We start from the raw sequence: 17,475 nt of genomic DNA, 5'->3' as shown, positions 1-17,475 counted from the left end.
CCTCCCCTGAACTTATTAAAGTTAAACCTTCTGGGGGTCCAAATGCTAAATCCTTAGTGTTTTATGTTCCCCGAACTAAGTAAAGTTGAATTGTTAGCCATCCATAGATGGCTAACAATTGGATTCAGAAAATCCAAAGATCTTCTGAAAGTAGCTGAGAAACCCATAGGTTTGCTGAAGAATTTAACATTAGTGATTCAAACTTGTCAGCCTGGCTTCTCAGATATGTATCAATTAGTCCACAGGCTTATTAGTGAAGGTCAGGCCCCATACTGAATGAAACCAAGCGGGAATCTGGAAGGGATTTGGAAAAACAGACCCTGACTCTTGACAGGCATGGGGACTTGCTGGAGATCTTTACTGAACATTTCAAAAGCTCTTCCTAAGCTTGTTGATGGGAACAAAATTCAGGCTGGCAGGCAACGATCTGACAAACGTGTTCACAGCTATTATAGTCGACTTCAGGTTGTCCTTAAAGAAAATTCTGGTCTTCCTCTGGAGACTGAATCTGTACACGAGCAGGACACTATGGGGGCCTTCCCAGAACAGCCCCTCCCCCCCACCATGTCCTCCACCTGCCTCTTGTCTGTAGAAAACCTTTAGTCTCCCAGGCCTTCCCCGAGTTCCAAGAGTACCTTTAATCAGAGAAGTGAGAAAATGCAGAAGAAAGAAAAACAAACAATACCAAAAAACAATAGTTTAGCCATTAAACAAAGCCAAGGACCTTTAGTTCCTCCTCAAGGGCTATAGATAATATTCTGAGCCATGTTCTTGAGCTGTGTTGCAGATACTGAAAACCCCACCAGGTGGAAGAAGCTAACTGTATTCTGTCGCTCCAGCATGTAGACCCCAGACCGGTTGGAACCAGAAGGTTGATGACGCTGATTCCCAATAACCTCACCACCAACCCATCAGAAGAATGTCCAAACTTCCCTGGTGGCGCAGTGGTTAAGAACCCTCCTGCTGATGCAGGGGACACGGGTTCGAGACCTGGTCCGGGAAGATCCCACGTGCCACGGAGCATCTAAGCCCGTGTGCCACAACTACTGAGCCCGTGCGCCACAACTACTGAGCCCACGTGCCTACAGCCCATGCTCCGCAACAAAGATGAGCCACTGCAATGAGAAGCCCGAGCACTGCATCAAAGAGTAGCCCCCGCTCACCGCAACTAGAGGAAGACCGCACGCAGCGATGAAGACCCAACGTGGCCAAAAATAAATGTTTCTTAAAAAATCAGTAAAGTTATTAAAAGAAAAAAATGTCCACGAGCTGATCACACACCCCACAACCCTCCTCCCTCACCCTGTCTTTAAAAACCTTTACTTGGGGCTTCCCTGGTGGCGCAGTGGTTGAGAGTCCACCTGCCAATGCAGGGGACGCGGGTTCGTGCCCTGGTCTGGGAAGATCCCACGTGCCGCCGAGCGGCTGGGCCCATGAGCCATGGCCGCTGAGCCTGCGCGTCCGGAGCCTGTGCTCCGCAACGGGAGAGGCCACAGCAGTGAGAGGCCCGTGTACCACAAGAAAACAAAAAAAAAAAACAACAACAACCTTTACCTGGAAGAGTTAAGGTAGTTTGGGTCTTTTGAGCACTAGCTGCGTGGACTCCTTGCTTAGCGCCTGCAGTAAACGCTGCCCTTTCCTTCCTCACACGCTGGTGTCAGGAGATTGGCTTTACTGCATGGACGATCAGACCCAAGTTTGCTTTGGTCACGAATCCCCTCAGGTAGCCTTTAACTCTGTGTTCATTAACAGGCGTAACTGGGATCCTTCCCTTCTAGATAAAAGGACCAGGCTTGAACCGGAAACCGTGTCCACTCCAGATTTAGCTAATTTAGCCACCAACTCATCTGCACTCTAGACTATTCAACTGAAAGGAAGTCCACTCAAACCCTTAACCTTCAACTCCAGCAAATGAAGGTCCCGAGACAAAACCCAAACCCTCCTAGTTCCTGCTATTATCGCAAAAAGCCAGGACTTTGGGGAAAAGATTGTCACAAGTGTAAGTGCTTCAAGTGCCTTCAGCCCTCTAACCAGCCTTTCCAACGCCCTCCTGACCACCACCAACGGGCCTCTGAGGAACCACAGGGGTTCTTCCCAACCCTCCCTCTTCATCAGCTCAGAAAAACAACTCTCCAGATTGGGAATCAATCTCTTGGCACCAGAGCCTCACTCTCAGTTCAACTGCGGTAAAGCAGCCCCGGCCTCGGAGCACGAAAGTGATCCAAGTAGTGGGGGTCTCTGATGAACCTCAACAGGGTCCTGTCCCTGAACCTGTTCCTTTTTGCTTAGGCCCCTGAGAGATACCCACACTTCCCTCCTTAGTCTCTCCGCCCCTATTCATTTATTGGGCCGAGACAGCTCAGCAAATATGCCGGAATTTCTTTCTCCCAAAAGGGGAAATAATTCTAGAATTTCACAGTAACAGTCAAAATAGCCAACCAGGTGAGTTCAGTGACCCTTCACTGGCTTGGCTTTGCTTTGTCTCTGACGGTCCTGGAGCTGATTCGGGAGACGCTGCTCATTCGTCCCTGCTGAGTCAGCTACCATCCTCCTTATGGGCAAAACGTCTCCAACTGATATTGGCAAAACCCACAGTGCTCTTCCCATTAAGACTCAAATAGGTCCCTCGAAACCTCTCCCCAGAACTAATCAATACCCTATGAGGAAAGAAGCCCTTCAAGGTGTAAAGCCCGTAAGAGGATTCCAAGGCTCAGAGCCTCACTACCCCTTGTGCTAGTCTCTGTAATACTATTAAATATAACCCGTGAGAAAGCCCAACGGCTGAGGATGGAGGCCTGTCCAGGACCTGCAGGCAATAATCAACGTGCTGCCCCTCGACACCCTGTTGTTCTTAACCTCCCTACTCCACCAGCATCCGTTCCTACTGAAAGCACATTTTTTCACTGTTATTAATCTGTGCTGCACACGCTTTGCAGGCACACCTCGGAGATATTGCGGGGTTGGTTCTAGACCGTTACAAAAAAGCGAGTATCACAATAAAGCAAGTCACGTGAATGCTCTGGTCCCAGTGCATATAAAAGTTATGTTCATACTCTAATGCAGTTTATTAAATGTGCAATAGCATTGTGTCTAAAAAACGATATACGTACCTTAATTTGAAAATACTTTATTCCAAGAAATGCTAACCATCACGAGCCTTCAGCAAGTTCTAATATTTCGCAATAGTAACATCAAAGATCACTGACCACAGGTCACCATAACACATATAACAGTAATGAAAATGTTCGAAAAATTCCAAGAATTACCAAAATGTGGCACAGAGACAGGAAGTGAACAAATGCTGTCGGAAAAATGGCGCCCACAGACTTGCTGGATGTAGGGTTGCCACAAAGCTTAAATTTGAAAAAAACACAAGATCTGCAAAGTGCAATAAAGCAAAGTACAATAAAACGAGGTGTGTCTGAATTCCAGCTGATAAGGCTAGCTGAGACCTTTTCAGCCTTCACTTGGGAAGGACAATACATCTGGACATGAATGCCCCAAGGTTTCACTGAAATTCCTTCCTGCTTTTCCCAGGCTTAAAGGCTGATGCGGATGCTGTTTCCTGCAGGCTCTGCTTTATTACAGTATGTGGATGACTAGCTGCTCTGCTCGCCTCCTCAAACCTCTTCACAGGAAGACATCATCCAACTGCTAACACTTTTGGTTTCAAAGGAGCATTAAAGCCTCCAAGGAAACACTGCAGTTGCTCGAACTCAGGATCGCTCTTTAGGTCACCGGATCTCGGAACAAGGACGCAGTAGGATCCAGGTAGGCTTCATGGCATTCTGAACTTCCCCAAACCTAACAGTAAGCCCCACCTCCAATGGACTTTCATACAAAGCAGCGCTTCCCAACTGCCCTTTTTTCTCTGTAAAGTACTATTGCTTTCCCTGGTCTCTGGACATGGCTATTACAGGCTATATTTGCACACCCTTAACTGCGATTCCTCTGCCATTCCTGAATAAACTCATTTTGCTGATAAAATAGCCAGCTATTTTTAAGGTTGATAGGTCCATGGATGAAAACTCCCAGAGCCTCTTACTGTGCAACGGGCCCCCAGTCCTCTCGCTGACCCCGGCCCCGCCAGGCCCCAGCCCCTCCAGGCTCTGGGGCAGGCACCCGGATCAAATCCACCTGGTGGGGGAGGGCGGGGTCGAGATCTGGGGTCTGGGGCGCAGAGGCACCCCGCCGACATGGCGGAGCGGTGGCACACCTGCCCGGTGTCAGCGCCAGCCCGAGAAGGCCCGGCCCATCCCACGGCCCACGGGCCCTGGGGAAGCCGCGCGGGGCCGCAATGACAGGGAAATCCCAGGGGAACCGGCTCGAGCGGAAACCCCACAGGCTGCGCAGCCACACCAGCGAGATGTGCGCAGGAGCGAGCAGGGTGGGCGTGACGTCACCGCGCACGCACGGAGGCGCGCCGTGGCACGTAAGCCCGCACGCAGGAGCAGCGACGGCGGGCGCAGGCGCAATGGGACTCCGAGGGCGCGGCAAAGGCGCATTGGCTCAGAGCGATGGGCGGGGAGTCGACGGCGCCGCGATGGCCGCCTACCGGCGTCGGACCTGCCGGCCTCACTGCCCAGCTCGGAGCCGGGCCTCTTGACGACGCCAGAGGGCGAAGCTCCCCGGCCCGCTGCCGCTGTCATGTATCCGCCGCCGCCGCTGCCGCCGCGCCGGGACTTCATCTCGGTGACGCTGAGCCCCGGCCGGAGCTACGACGGCGGCCAGGGCCTGAGGCGGCGCTCGTTCTGGCGGGTGAGGGGCGGCCTGGGGGCCTCCCCGGGGCGAGCGCACGAACGCGGCTCCCGGGGTCTCGGGCTGCAGGGCCGAGGCGAGGCCGGCGGAGCCTGAGCCGGCACACGCGGGCTGCCGCTCTTTCCCCGCTGTCCCCGTGGCAGCCAGAAACGGTCTCCGCGTGGGTTTGCATTCTCCTCGAACGCGGGCCCGCGCGGTGTGTCGTCTGCAGCAGGATCATCCCAGCCTGCGGCCCCTGCCGAGAGGCAGCTTCCTCCGGTTCAAAAGCAGCAGAGCCCACGCTGGGCTCCGGAATTCCTCGTCGCCCCCACGGAGTGTGTCACAGTGGGAGAGATTTCCAGCTGTGCTGTTGTCAGTAAAAAGTGCCATTGTCTCTCTCTCTCAGAAATGGAAGCAGCTGTCGAGGTTACAGCGGAACGTGGTCCTCTTCCTGCTGGCGTGCCTGATGCTCTGCGGCCTCCTGTCCTACATCAGTGTGGCCGACGAGTGGAAAGGTACCAGCTCCACGATTCCGCTGGGATCCGTGGGGGTTCCTGAGGTCGGACTAAGCGGCAGCAGCGGCTCTCGCAGCTGCAGGAGGCATAGACTCGACACAGTGGCAGGAAGTCGAAACAGAGAAGCCTAGAGTGTTCCCAAGCCTCGGCTAGGAGGTGGCTGTTAATTTGAGGTTGTGTGACTGTTCCCCAAATGTCTGCTGTGAGGACCGGCATCTCACCCTCTCTGTCTCGCAGTGAGATTCAGGTCCTGAGGCTGAATGCTGAGTCCGAACGCGTCGCGTGGATTCCTCACACGCGCTACCGGGAGCTGGGAAGGGCCGGGCAGGGTGCCAGTGAGGAGGTGCAGGGTCCCTTCCGAATTGCTCTAGGGTGGCTTCTTTGAGGAGGAGGGCTACAGAGCTGCTGTAGGTTTGCTCCAGTAAATGGCCCGTGTGCCACCTTGTGCCCTTCTCGAAACGGAAATCATAAAGGCAGAGCAACGGGGATGTGGGTGGGGATAAGGACAGAAACGGCCAGGTGCTTTGGAAAAGGTTTGATTCCCTTTGGCCATTCTTGAATTGCTTGAACGGCCCTCTCCGGAGGTCCCGCCGCGTCCTTTTACACGGAGTCATAGCTGTGTGGATGCCGTCTCGAGTGCACGTTGAATGTTCTCCAGGCTTTGTGGCGAATTTGAGATAAAGTAGATTCTCTTGTTTAGCCGTGGGCAGCAGGTCGGCAGAAGGGCCGAAGATGAGACCCGCAAATCCACCCGTCTTGCCAGCTCCTCGGAGAGCCGCTGAGAACCCGGAAACCTTCGCGGGGGCGTCACCTCAGGTACTTTGAATAAACTGTACGTGGAGTTGTGACCCGGGCCTGTGCCAGAAGCATTTCGAGACAGTACGTGCTGTTTCACACAGTCTGGGAAGGGTTCTGTTTCTTACCATTTGTTTGAGGTTTTAACCTCACACTTCTTGCTCTGGGCTGGTTGGATGAAGGAGACGGGGCAAAGGAAGAGGGCCATTCTGTCCCTCGTCTTCTTTGTGCATCTGCTGTGCCGGATCCTTGGTAGGTGTGAGACCCATCCCTTTTCTCTGGGAGCAACTGGCGGGGGACACTCAGGTGGGCACTCCGCTCTGGACCTGCCCGAGCGTCAGTCGGGGCCTGGGAGAGAGGTTTGGGAGTGTGCAGGTGCGTGGTGCCTGCTGTCCAGAAAAGGGGAAGTAGGGGCGAGGTCTAGCCCTGGGGCGCCTTCCGGGGTGGGGGAGGTGGGGCGGGGGGAGGACGTGGAGACTAGAGGGCAGTCTGGGCAGCCAGAGAGCCAGGGAAAGTCCCCTGCAAAGGGCGGTGGCTCTGGGGGGGATGGCCTTGGAGAACCCAGGGCGCTCTGCACCTGGGGACACCCTGCACTGCGGGTGCGCCGAGGGCCCCCCAGGGAGAGGATCCTGGGACGGGTGCTGGCCTCACACCCCTGCAGGGCTGCCCCGGGGAGACACAGGCAGCCGTTCTCCCCGTGTCTCACTGGAGGGTCTGTGGGTAGAAGAGGGAATTTCTCCTCCGGAGCCACGAGCATTCTTCCTGCCGCTTCTGTGGCTGCTCTTCTGCCTACTGACCTTCACGGTCCTGTGAAAGCAGAGTGCGGCACGTTTCCCCACTTCAGCGTCCACGACCCCGTCTCTGGTGTCTAGGAGGGGCTGGACGTGAGGGGCTGAACACCTGTGTCTCCCCTGGCACAAGTCCTGGGGCCGCTCGGACCTCCTCTCCCGCTCAGACGCCAGCCCTCGTCCCCAGGACCTGTTTGAGCAACGATGCATCCTTGTTTCGGCCACACCCGCGCTCTTGACCAGGGGGGCCCAGCTGGGTGGGGTTTGAATCCCTGGAAGGAGAATGCTTTCCGGGATCTGCCAGCAAGGTTTCCACGGATGCTGAAAAGCAGAGTCTTCTCCATTCACAACTCAGCGTCCTCACATCCTGGAGGGGTTGCCATCATGCGCACTGGTCAGGGCTGGCTGGGAGCCAGGAGGGGCGCTGCCCTCCCCGCAGCGCTCTGTCACTGACTGGCCACCTCTGCCACGCCCTTCCGAGGATGAAGCTGGGGAGTCCGGGCGCGGGCCTGCGACGGTGTCTGCGGCTCCATCCATGGGGCCGTGCTGGCTCTCACCCTGCCAGCCCTGCTACCCTCAGGGTCTGACACCCGGAAACGTCCCTGCCAGCGGCTTAACCCGCTGTCCAGGGTGGCACTCGCCCGTTGGCAGAGCCTCCAGCCGGGTAGTCAGGGCCAGGAGCTGGCGAGTAAAGGGCTCCTCCCAGAGCTGCCCGCCGTATGAAAAATGAAAACAATTTCCTCTGGGAAATTGCAGCTGCTCCGCCAGTCCACAGTGCTCCCTGCACAGGGCCGGGTCAGACGGGGGCAGCGTCCCAGATGGACGATTGAATCATTTCACGAGTGACTCTTGTCTCTGCTTGTGTCTGTCCAGAAGCCTCCAAGGCATTTCCGACGGGGACCACCCAACCTGCAGATCAGAGCCCCCGATGGAGACGCCAAGGATAGGAGGCAGGACGAGGCCCAGAGGAGGGCAGAGGCAGCCGGCGAGGCTCGCTGGGAAGACGACGCGCAGGGGAGCCGCGTCAGGTACAGCAGAGCTGGACTGAATGGGGACGCAGAGGCCGCCAGGCGGTCTCTGTGGTATTTCTTTTCCTGGAAAAGAGAGAAGCAGCCTGACGCATAGTGCACCTTCTGGTTTCTGTTCCTCGCAGACAGTGTGTGTCCCGTGGGGGGTGGGAGGGCGTGGAGGCCCAGCCTGAGCCCAGCTCGGCTGCGACCTCGACCTCGACCTCGACCGCGGGGCCTCAGCACCTCTGCCCCTGCCTTGAGCTCTCTCTCTACTCCCACTGCAGCTGGAGGGGCACAGGGACCGAACCGGAGCAGGGCCCCCAGCTCTCTCCGAGAAAGGCAGAGGCCGCCCCCAGGCCTTCCCCGCAGGCCCTCAGGATGAGGAACAGTCCAGGTAAGGTCCCGCCTGCGCCCTCTCGGGCCTCCCCTGGGCACTCTGAGGGAGGGGGCGTGCGGACACGCACAAGAGCGGCGGGGCGGCGGGGGGCTCCTGCCGTCCCAACAAGCGCTGCTCAGCCTTGGACACCCAGGTGCAAGGACGCACGGGTCTCAGCGTCTGGCACCCCTTAGAGCTTTGCAGACGACGTGGGGCTCCTTGGCGGCTGTCGTCCCGTGTCCGGCGCTGCAGCCGCACAGGAACGTGTGTGCGGGAGGCTCATTTCCTGCCTGTGTCCGGGCAGCCAGGGGCCTTGGGTGCTGCGGTCCTCATGTCGCCCCTTGAGGGGTCAGTCTGTCCTGTTCCCATTCCATGGACAGGAGAACTGAGTCTGGGTCCCCACTGGGACCCTCTGCTCTCGGTGCTGGAGCCCCCAGGGAGGACAAGAGAGCCCGGAGTGGGGACTCGTGGCCATGCACGTGGGGACACGGGGCGACCGTGTGGGGTTAGAAATGGACGGCAGAGCCGTGGGTGTCGACACTGACGGGACATGTGGCGAAGCTGTGGACACACGTGTTCCCCTGCGCGGTAGCCACGTGTGTGCACGTGGTCCCCCCGCGTGTGGCGGGAAGCAGCCTCTGGACGCGCCCCGAGGGCGCCCTGGGGAGTGTCGGGGTGGCCTTGGTGGTTCTGCTCCCCGTTTCGTCCCCGTTGGAAGTGTCCGCAGCTGATCGGGCAGGACGCAGCACCGCCAGACAAGGTATTTTTGTCCGGGTCACCAGCGCCTGTCACGTTTGATGTCCCCAAACCAGACTGCACATCGCAGCCGTAGTGGTCCCGCGGCCTCCGATCCTTTGCTCTGCGAGTGTTCACTGCCCCCCGGAGGGTGGTCCCCGCCGGGCTCTGGTGGAGGCGGATGGGCCCGGGCCAGGCAGCGGGTCTTTGCTCAGACCTTCACTGCAGCCCACGGTGCCCCCCGCCTGCCTCCCTCACCGAGGGGCTGCAGGACAGCTCTGTCCGGGCGCCCACGCCCCGCTTCCCTCCTCGCAGCCTCGCAGAACGAGCGCCAGAAGGCTGTGGTCGCCGCTTTCCGCCACGCGTGGGCCGGATACCGCAAGTTCGCCTGGGGCCACGACGAGCTGAAGCCCGTGTCCAAGTCCTTCAGCGAGTGGTTTGGCCTCGGCCTCACGCTGATCGACGCCCTGGACACCATGTGGATTTTGGGTCTGAAGAAAGGTATCTGCTCATCCCTAGCTTGGGGGGCCGAGCTCTCGTGCGTGACCCTCGGGCCCGAGCGAGCCTGGCCTGGAAGGTGTCCACGCGCCGTGTCCCACTGGGCTGCGCCTCCCCTCGTCCTGGGCGCCAGGGTGGCCGTGCTGGCCGTGGGCAGTTCCTTTGTCCCCTCACGTCCAGGCGGCCTGGGGATGCTCAGGCCAAGTGTCCCCTGCGCCCCCTGCCCAGAGCTGAGTGAGGCTGTAGGTGGGCTTCCAGGGGCGTTCCCAGCCCGTGTTTCTGTTGCAGTCAGGCGGGGCCCGGTGGTGGGAGGTGACACGTGATCTGACGGAGCCGCCAGCGCCCCGAATCTCTCCCTAATGTCCTCCTGTGCCGCGCAGATGGGGCTAAGTTGGGATGGTGTGTCTCTAGGTGTTTCTAAACTGGCATTTTAAACACCTGCTTTAAGTTTTCTGATTGGGCTGAAGACCGCCTGCCACTCACTCACCCTCGTGGTCCTTTGTAGCGTGGCTGTGATTGTCGCGCACTTGACCTCGTGCTGCATGGCCTTCCCCCAGCTGCACACTGGCTCGATTTTTTTTGCGGGATTGGAAGCCTTCAGGGTACCCTCTTGCACTAGGAAGTGATGTTGAAACCCTGCAGGGGATGCATGTGGCCCCAGAGGGAGCAGTCAGGGAAACGCTTGGACTGTTAATTTGTTCCTGTATCTCTGCTGTTTCATGTGATAGAATTTGAAGAAGCCAGGAAGTGGGTGTCCCAGAAGTTATTATTTCAGAAAAATGTGGACGTCAACCTGTTTGAGAGCACCATCCGTATCCTGGGGGGTCTCCTGAGCGCCTTCCACTTGTCCGGGGATGTCCTCTTTCTGGAAAAGGCCGTGAGTGTCCTGGCACCAGGGCGGCTCACGTCCTGGGGGCCCTGGGGTCTCGAGTGCCGCACAGTCGGTCCTTTGCTCGTGGGATCAGGGTGGGGAGGCATTGTTCGCCGTCTGCGCTCCCCTCTGCGCGCTCGAGTCTGCTTCCGTGCACGTGCGTGGCTGAAGTGGCCCCGCTGCCCGCAGGCGTGGTCATTCAGAGCTGGTTGAGTCCAGCTCGGTTTCTGCAGCTCTTCAGGGGTGGGGCCACATGAAGCCAGCAAACTCAACTCTCCACTGGATTAGGTGGAAACGGGTGACAGGTTAGTGTCATGCCATGGAGACAGGCCGCTCTGGGACAGGGATCATTGACTCGTCGCTGTGTTGTGTATCAGGAGGACTTTGGAAATCGGTTAATGCCTGCGTTCCAAACACCCTCTAAGATCCCGTACTCCGACGTAAACATCGGCACTGGAGTTGCCCACCCACCGCGTTGGACCTCTGACAGCACGGTGGCCGAGGTGACAAGCATTCAGCTGGAGTTCCGAGAGCTCTCTCGTCTCACGGGAGTTAAGAAATTTCAGGTACGGAGGGGCTGTGCTTCCAGCTGGAGCGGGTTTGCAGCGGGGCCGTCTCTGCTTCAGTGGGGCAGGTGCAGGTCTGTGTGGTCATTGATCCTGGGGCCAGAGACCAGTGAGTTTTTGGTTTTGTCCCACGTTTTTCCTGGTGAATCCCATTATCTCGTGATATCAGAGGTGCAGGCATGAAAGGCATTGACTGGAGGGTGAGTCCTCTGCCTGGCCCAACCCCCGTGCAGTCCTGTGTCCTGAGGGTCCTGGCAGTGGACGTCTTGTCGTGTGGCGCTGTGCGTGGCCCCGGGTCCACCTACTGTTGTCCGGGACTCTTCTGAGCCAGCGAGGGCGGCCGGCTCTGTCGTGGCTGCTGCCGTGGGATGTGTGGAGTCACCGGGTTTTGTAGCCAGTTCAGTGCAGATGACACCGTGGTCGTCCCAGCTGTGGCACCTGGACTGTGCCCACGCACATGTCTGTCCTGGGCGGGCGGCTGGAGCGGTGTTGCTGGCATGGCTCCTGCTGTGTGGTGGGACCAGCAGGTGCACGTGGAACGGAGGGCTGACTTGTGGGTTTTGTTCTTGGCTCTCTGTGTGTTATTGCCTCTAGCAGTGTCTGCTCACCGCCTTAGGCAGGGCCCCTCCTGTGGACGATGTCTCTGCTTGTGGGCCTTCCTCTAAGGTTGCCTCTATTCGTTCAGCTTTTTTTCTCTCTCTCCTTTTTTTTTTAAAGGATGGCATTTTATTTGTTTTATTTTTTAAATTAATTAATTACTTAGTTTTGGTTGCGTTGGGTCTTCGTAGCAGTGCGTGGGCTTCTTATTGTGGTGGCTTCTCCTGTTGCAGAGCATGGGTTCTAGGCATGCAGGCTTCAGCAGTTGTGGCTTGTGGGCTCTAGAGCACAGACTCAGTAGGTGTGGCACACGGGCTTAGTTGCTCCGCTGCCATGTGGGATTTCCCGGACCAGGGCTCGAACCCGTGTCCCCTGCATTGGCAGGCGGATTCTTTTTTTTTTTTTTTTTTTTTTTTTTGCGGTACGCGGGCCTCTCACTGTTGTGGCCTCTCCCGTTGCAGAGCGCAGGCTCAGCGGCCATGGCTCACGGGCCCAGCCGCTCTGCTTCATGTGGGATCTTCCCGGACCAGGGCACGAACCCGTGTCCCCTGCATCGGCAGGCGGACTCTCAACCACTGCGCCACCAGGGATGCCTTCCCTTTTGCTTTTAATTGAGATTTAGTTTATATATCGAGAAATCCTGTCTTCTGTGTACATTGCGTGTACTCACATGTCTGTGACCGTCATCGTTATGTAATTCCAGAACAATTCCCTCACCCAGATTGAACCCAGCACTGTTTGCCGACCCCCCTTGGCAGCCGCACAGGGCTGGGCTCTGGCATGGGCCCCATTCTGGTCAGTTCGTGTCCCTCCTGCAGTGACTGCAGTCTGGGCGCTGAGTGAGCACGGAGTCCTCAAGGTTGCAGGACTGGTCAGAACCCTTCCTTTCCAAGCGCAGACAGGCTTCCTCGTGTGGGCTGACCGTGTGTCTGGACGGTCACCTGCTGAGCTCTGGCCTGTGTCCCACTGGGGATCTTGACAACACGGCTCCTGTCGGGTCCCGTCCTGCACAGACGTCCTCGTGTGTTGTCCAGCCATACTTGTACCTCTTCGTGGGTGTGTGACTGTGTCTCGCTGGAGCAACTTTTCTGACAGTCAGTGGTTTGTTTTCTGAGTTTGTGTGTTGGGCTGCTGTGTATCTTCGCGTATAAGTGAGTCATCAGGTCCCTTGCCCATCGGTGGACTGAAGGGGTCGTGTGCATGTTGTCAGGACGCATACACGCGCTACGGTGGCCACTTGCTCCTAAGATGTCCCCCAAGGGTGGGGGCTGAGAACCGTGGCGAGGGCGGGGTCAGCCCTGTGGTCAGGCCCGTCGGGGCGACAGCATCCAGGGAGCGCAGCCCGCCCTGCTCACTGCACTGCCCTCCTGTGCCCCAGGAGGCCGTGGAGGAGGTGACCAGGCGCGTGCACTCCCTGCGCGGGAAGAAGGACGGGCTGGTGCCCATGTTCATCAACACCAACAGCGGGCTGTTCACCCACCTGGGCGTGTTCACCCTGGGCGCCAGGGCCGACAGCTACTACGAGTACCTGCTGAAGCAGTGGATCCAGGGTGGGAAGAAGGAGACACAGTGAGGCCCGTTTCTCAGCTCTCAGGGTGGTGGGAACTGGCAGCCGCGCCAGCTGGGGCCGGGCCCCTCCGCGGGGTGGGGTTCTCCTCACAGCCTGTGTGCAGAGCCAGGGCCCGGCTGGCCGCTGGGGTCCACGGCTCGTCAGTGCCGGGCAGCTGGGGTCTTCCTCGGGCCTGTGGCCGCCCCTCTGGCGTCCGCTCCCGTGGCAGACGACCGGGGCCACCTGGGCCTCCTCGAGCTTAGTGCCCTGACCCTGAAAATGCACGCTTCCCGGGGAGCAGCCGTAGTTCCTTGTCAAGGTTGGAAAATAGAGATTAACCCTCAAGTCTCAGGCCCAGGGGTGACAGTGACCCAGAATCAGGGGCAGGGGCAGCTCCAGGCCATCACCCACGGGTGAAACGAGGGTGTCACCCACTGGGGAGCCCGCGGGCTGGTTCAGAGAACCGGGGTGAGCGCGTCGGGGCCAGGGGCTCGGCAGAGACTGGTCTCTGGTGGCCCCTTGGGGCTGGTTGGGAGGCACGGGCCCTGGTGAGGGGCGGGGGCAGAAGCCCACGGGGCTGACGCGGGCCTCCACGCGGAGACTGGCGGGGCACCACCCCAGACAGGGCAGCCGCGAGAATGGGGACGGGCGCTCAGGGTCGTGCCCTTTCCCGGAACATGGGCCCCGCTGGTCTGCACAGGCTACTGGAAGACTACCTCGAAGCCGTGGAGGGCATCAGAAAGCACCTGCTGCGCAGGTCTGAACCCGGCCAGCTGACCTTCGTGGGGGAGCTCGCCCACGGCCGCTTCAGCGCCAAGATGGTGAGCCTGGGCTGACGCGGCCGAGTGGGGTCTTGGGGCTCCGCCCTCTGTCCTTGACATCGGATGGCTCTGAGACTCCGGACGTCGGAGGGAACCATGCGATTCTGGCCGCGGAGTGTGAGCCGTCCCGAGTGGACGTGGGCTGCGCAGCCTGGGCTGTCCCGTGACAGGGGGAGCTGAGGTCTGTGTGGTGCCAGGGCCCCTCCCCTGCTCCAAGCCCCGCCTCCCGTGCTCCAGGGGACCCCTGCCCCCAGCCCCCCTTCCCCCGCCCTCCTGCAGCTGGTGTTCCATCGGCCGTTTGGGGCAAGAGGTGAGGGAGACCCGGCTCAGCATGTGCTCCCCGGGAGGTGGTGGTCCTTCTAGCAGCTTCTGCCCTGCGCACGTGGGGCCCTGGTGTGTGGCCTGCAGTTCAGTCCCCTGTTGGAGCCCTGCCGGCACTCAGGCCTGTTGGCTCCTGGGAACACGGGAGGCCTGATAACGCTGGACCCGTGTGGAACCCGTGAGGCCGCAGGTCCATGGTGGTGAGGTGACCCTCTGATTCCAGGACCACCTGGTGTGCTTCCTGCCGGGGACGCTAGCTCTGGGCGCCCACCACGGCCTGCCCGCCGACCACATGGAGCTGGCCCAGGCGCTCATGGACACCTGCTACCAGATGAACCGTCAGATGGAGACGGGGCTGAGCCCCGAAATCGTGCACTTCAACCTGCACCCCCAGAGGTCCCATAAGGACGTGCAGGTCAAGGTGAGCCACGCTGGGGCTGGTGCGGCTCAGGGGCGCCAGGGCAGGGGCGTGGCGAGGCTCATCCTGAGCCCGCATTCCTCCCCAGGCCGCCGACAGACACAACCTGCTGCGGCCCGAGACGGTGGAGAGCCTGTTCTACCTGTACCGCCTCACGGGCCAGCGCAAGTACCAGGACTGGGGCTGGGAGATCCTCCGCAGCTTCAACGCGTACGCGAGGGTGAGGCCGCCCGCCCCTGGGTCTCATCCCCAGCTCCTCGCCGTCGCCTGCCGCTGGACTGGGTGGGGGAGGGCCCAGGGGGCCAGGGCATCCCTCCTCCCTGTCTCGGGGGGCCAGCCTGGGTGGGGCGGGTCCCTGCAGCGGCCCGAGGTGCACAGGGCGTGTCCCTCCTGGGTCGTCTGTGTCTCGGCCGCTGCTCCCCAGGACGGGTGCCGTGACCGCCACCACCCCCGCTGTGCTCAGGCCCAGCCACCCATCGTGCAGCCGGGGCCATGGCTCAGAGAAGGTCTCGCCCTGCACAGGGCCCAGTGCCCAGTGCCCAGCCCAGCAGAGCTGAGACTTGGTCTTTGTCCCGTGGCACATGAGGTGCTGGGTTGTACACCCCTCGGGTGACCTCTGGGCTTTTGCAAGACCTCTACAGGTTCTGGAGGTTGCACTTTCCATCTGGTCACTTGCAGGCTGCTGGCATCCCCCAGGGGATCCCTGGAGGAACCACGGCTGACCTCCGGGGCGGCCAGTCCCCTTGTGGGCCTTGGTGTCCTCACCGCCCCAGACCCTGCCCTGGGGGGCCTCTAGCCTGCAGCCCTTGAAAGGGCTGAGCCTGCGTCGTGACGCCGTGGCCTTGGCTCTCGTGCAGGTCCCCTCGGGCGGCTACTCTTCCATCAGCAACGTCCAGGACCCGCGCAATCCCCAGCCCAGGGACAAGATGGAGAGCTTCTTTCTGGGGGAGACGCTCAAGTACCTGTACCTGCTCTTCTCCGACGACCCAGACCTGCTCAGCCTGGACACTTACGTGTTCAACACGGAGGCTCACCCCCTGCCCATCTGGGCCCCCTCCTAGGGCGGGACGGCTCCCGAGTGGGTGCTGCCCGGGGGACTGATGAGTCCTGTCATGGAGCGTGCCTGTGGGCAAGACCATGGCCCTGACCTTGGCTGTGCGGTGTCCTCCCAGCCGGCTGGAAGTGCTCCAGGCCGGGCTGATGACCGAGGCCAGCAGCAGCTGGGCCAGGACGTTTCGGGGCCTCACAGCTGCTTGGGGTGGCCGCTGGGCTTCTGGTGCTCTGCCACGGGTCTGGGCTCCTTGCCTGGTTCTCGTCGGGACACCGTTAGGAACAAGTAGGAATAAATCAGTGCTGTGATTCAGGGAGGTCCCGTCCACCCGGGGAGCCTCTTCCTTCTTCCTGAGAAAATGATGTCGTGACTACATTCCTGAAACCCGAATGCCCTCCTGCTGGCCGTGCAGGGCTTCCTAGGGGTCCTGGGCCACACTGGGTCCCCAGAGCCCATGATGAGATCAGAAACAGGTGCTGCGGGGACAGCCTGGGTACAGCTCAGCCTCGAGGCCTCACAGCCTGTGAACACGCCCCAACCCGGGGGTCTCAGGGGGCATCCGTGACCTCATGGGGATCTGGGCCCCTGGCTGGCTGTGGTGTTTACACGTTGGACTCAGGGATCCTCCCCTTGCCCTTGCAGGGGCTGGGCGGGGCTGGGCCGGCAAGTTCACTGGCTCCCAGGCCAACCCTGATGGATGGACTTTTCAGTGGAGATAAAAGTACGTTTGTTCTAACCGGCACCCGCTGTGTCTTTGTTTCCGGAATCGCAACTGTGAAACGGGGAGGGGCGGCAGGGGCAGTGTTTGGGTCAGGTCTGGCGCCCAGAGGTCAGCTGTGTCCCTGCCCCCGGGGAGAGATTTGGGAGTGCCAGCTTCCCAGGGCAGGTGCTGGCCACAGTGGTGCCCAGGGTGAGAATATGCCTGTGACGGCTGCCGGCGCCAGTGAGCATGGCGGGCCCTACCTGCTCTGCCCGCTTCCCTGGCGTGTGGGGTGTCCGCGCCTGGGGCTCCTTCTCAGGGTGCCTGGTCAACCTATTTCATTCCTTCTTTTAAAAAATAAATTTATTTTATTTAATTTTGGCTGCATTGGGTCTTCGTTGCGGTGCGCGGGCTTCTCATTGCGGTGGCTTCTCTTGTTGCGGAGCACGGGTTCTAGGTGCGCGGGCTTCAGTAGTTGTGGCTCGTGGGCTCTAGAGTGCAGGCTCAGTAGTTGCTCTGTGGCATGTGGGATCTTCCCGGACCAGGGCTCGAACCCGTGTCCCCTGCATTGGCAGGCGAATTCCTAACCACTGCACCACCACGGAAGCCCTCACTCCTCTTCTTCAGCCGGCTCCATCCATGCCTTAGGACTGACCCCGGGGTAGCTTTTCAGAGAGAAGCCAGGATCCTGGGCCTCGGCTGGCCCTAGCTCCCAGGCCCTGGTGACCCTGCAGGACAGGCCAGCCCCTTCTCTGTGTTAAACGTAAGAAGACTTCGTCCTTACCCCTAGAAGCCTCTACACAGGCACCGGACCCAGGGTCAGGCAGGGCCTGGCCTGTTGCTGTGGCCCCTCCTCCGCTCGCACCTTGTGCGCTCACCCTCAGGCAGGGCTGCCGCCCTCCACTTGCCCACGGGCCCTGCAGGCTCCGTGCCCGGCAGGTGCCCGGCAGGTGTGCGGGGCCCGTGTCTCAGTCGGCCTCTTGCCCTGCCTCTCACGGCTGTGGCTGCCTGCCTGGCACGACCTCCCCAGCTGGGGGGGCACGTGATGCCCCCTGTCGCTACCCCCGCCCCCCATACCCCAGCGCAGGAGCCTCTTGGGCAGCGGTGGGTGTGGGACTCGGGACAGC

General features: G+C 59.9%; 1 protein-coding gene and 1 long non-coding RNA gene across 4 annotated transcripts; one reads left to right on the top strand and one right to left on the bottom strand.

Annotated features, from left to right (window-relative positions):
* Nucleotides 1-3,111: 3,111 nt before the first annotated feature.
* Nucleotides 3,112-4,496, bottom strand: LOC137227198 (uncharacterized). The gene is made up of 2 exons (XR_010944739.1): nucleotides 4,046-4,496; nucleotides 3,112-3,353 (listed from the first exon to the last, which is right to left on the bottom strand). It is a non-coding gene; the product is annotated as an uncharacterized lncRNA (long non-coding RNA).
* A 14-nt stretch (nucleotides 4,497-4,510) lies between these two features.
* Nucleotides 4,511-16,724, top strand: MAN1B1 (mannosidase alpha class 1B member 1). 3 transcript variants are annotated; one of them, XM_067742597.1, is made up of 13 exons: nucleotides 4,511-4,758; nucleotides 5,144-5,252; nucleotides 5,953-6,068; nucleotides 7,709-7,863; nucleotides 8,130-8,239; nucleotides 9,272-9,457; nucleotides 10,183-10,331; nucleotides 10,703-10,891; nucleotides 12,867-13,057; nucleotides 13,738-13,858; nucleotides 14,403-14,600; nucleotides 14,686-14,807; nucleotides 15,455-16,724. In XM_067742597.1, exons 1-13 carry the CDS (start codon nucleotides 4,648-4,650, stop codon nucleotides 15,696-15,698), a joined length of 2,001 nt encoding a protein of 666 aa, XP_067598698.1. In that variant the 5' UTR covers nucleotides 4,511-4,647; the 3' UTR covers nucleotides 15,699-16,724. The 3 variants fall into 3 exon arrangements, with proteins under 3 accessions (XP_067598698.1, XP_067598697.1, XP_067598696.1); XM_067742596.1 differs by having other exon boundaries at nucleotides 4,512-4,758; nucleotides 10,751-10,891; XM_067742595.1 differs by having other exon boundaries at nucleotides 4,514-4,758; nucleotides 14,686-14,817.
* The last annotated feature ends 751 nt before the right edge of the window (nucleotides 16,725-17,475 follow it).

The sequence above is a fragment of the Pseudorca crassidens genome, chromosome 7 (genome assembly GCF_039906515.1).
Source record: "Pseudorca crassidens isolate mPseCra1 chromosome 7, mPseCra1.hap1, whole genome shotgun sequence".
In the NCBI taxonomy this organism is placed as follows: Eukaryota; Metazoa; Chordata; class Mammalia; order Artiodactyla; family Delphinidae; genus Pseudorca; species Pseudorca crassidens.
This window is presented reverse-complemented; position numbering and strand designations above follow the sequence as displayed.

Bases quoted from the DNA above. Each gene is read 5' to 3' on its own strand.
- MAN1B1 (XM_067742597.1), top strand. From the start codon at position 4,648: ATGTATCCGCCGCCGCCGCTGCCGCCGCGCCGGGACTTCATCTCGGTG. The intron at 10,892-12,866 runs GTACGGAGGGGC...CCTGTGCCCCAG, and splicing joins CGGGAGTTAAGAAATTTCAG to GAGGCCGTGGAGGAGGTGAC. The intron at 14,601-14,685 runs GTGAGCCACGCT...ATTCCTCCCCAG, and splicing joins ATAAGGACGTGCAGGTCAAG to GCCGCCGACAGACACAACCT.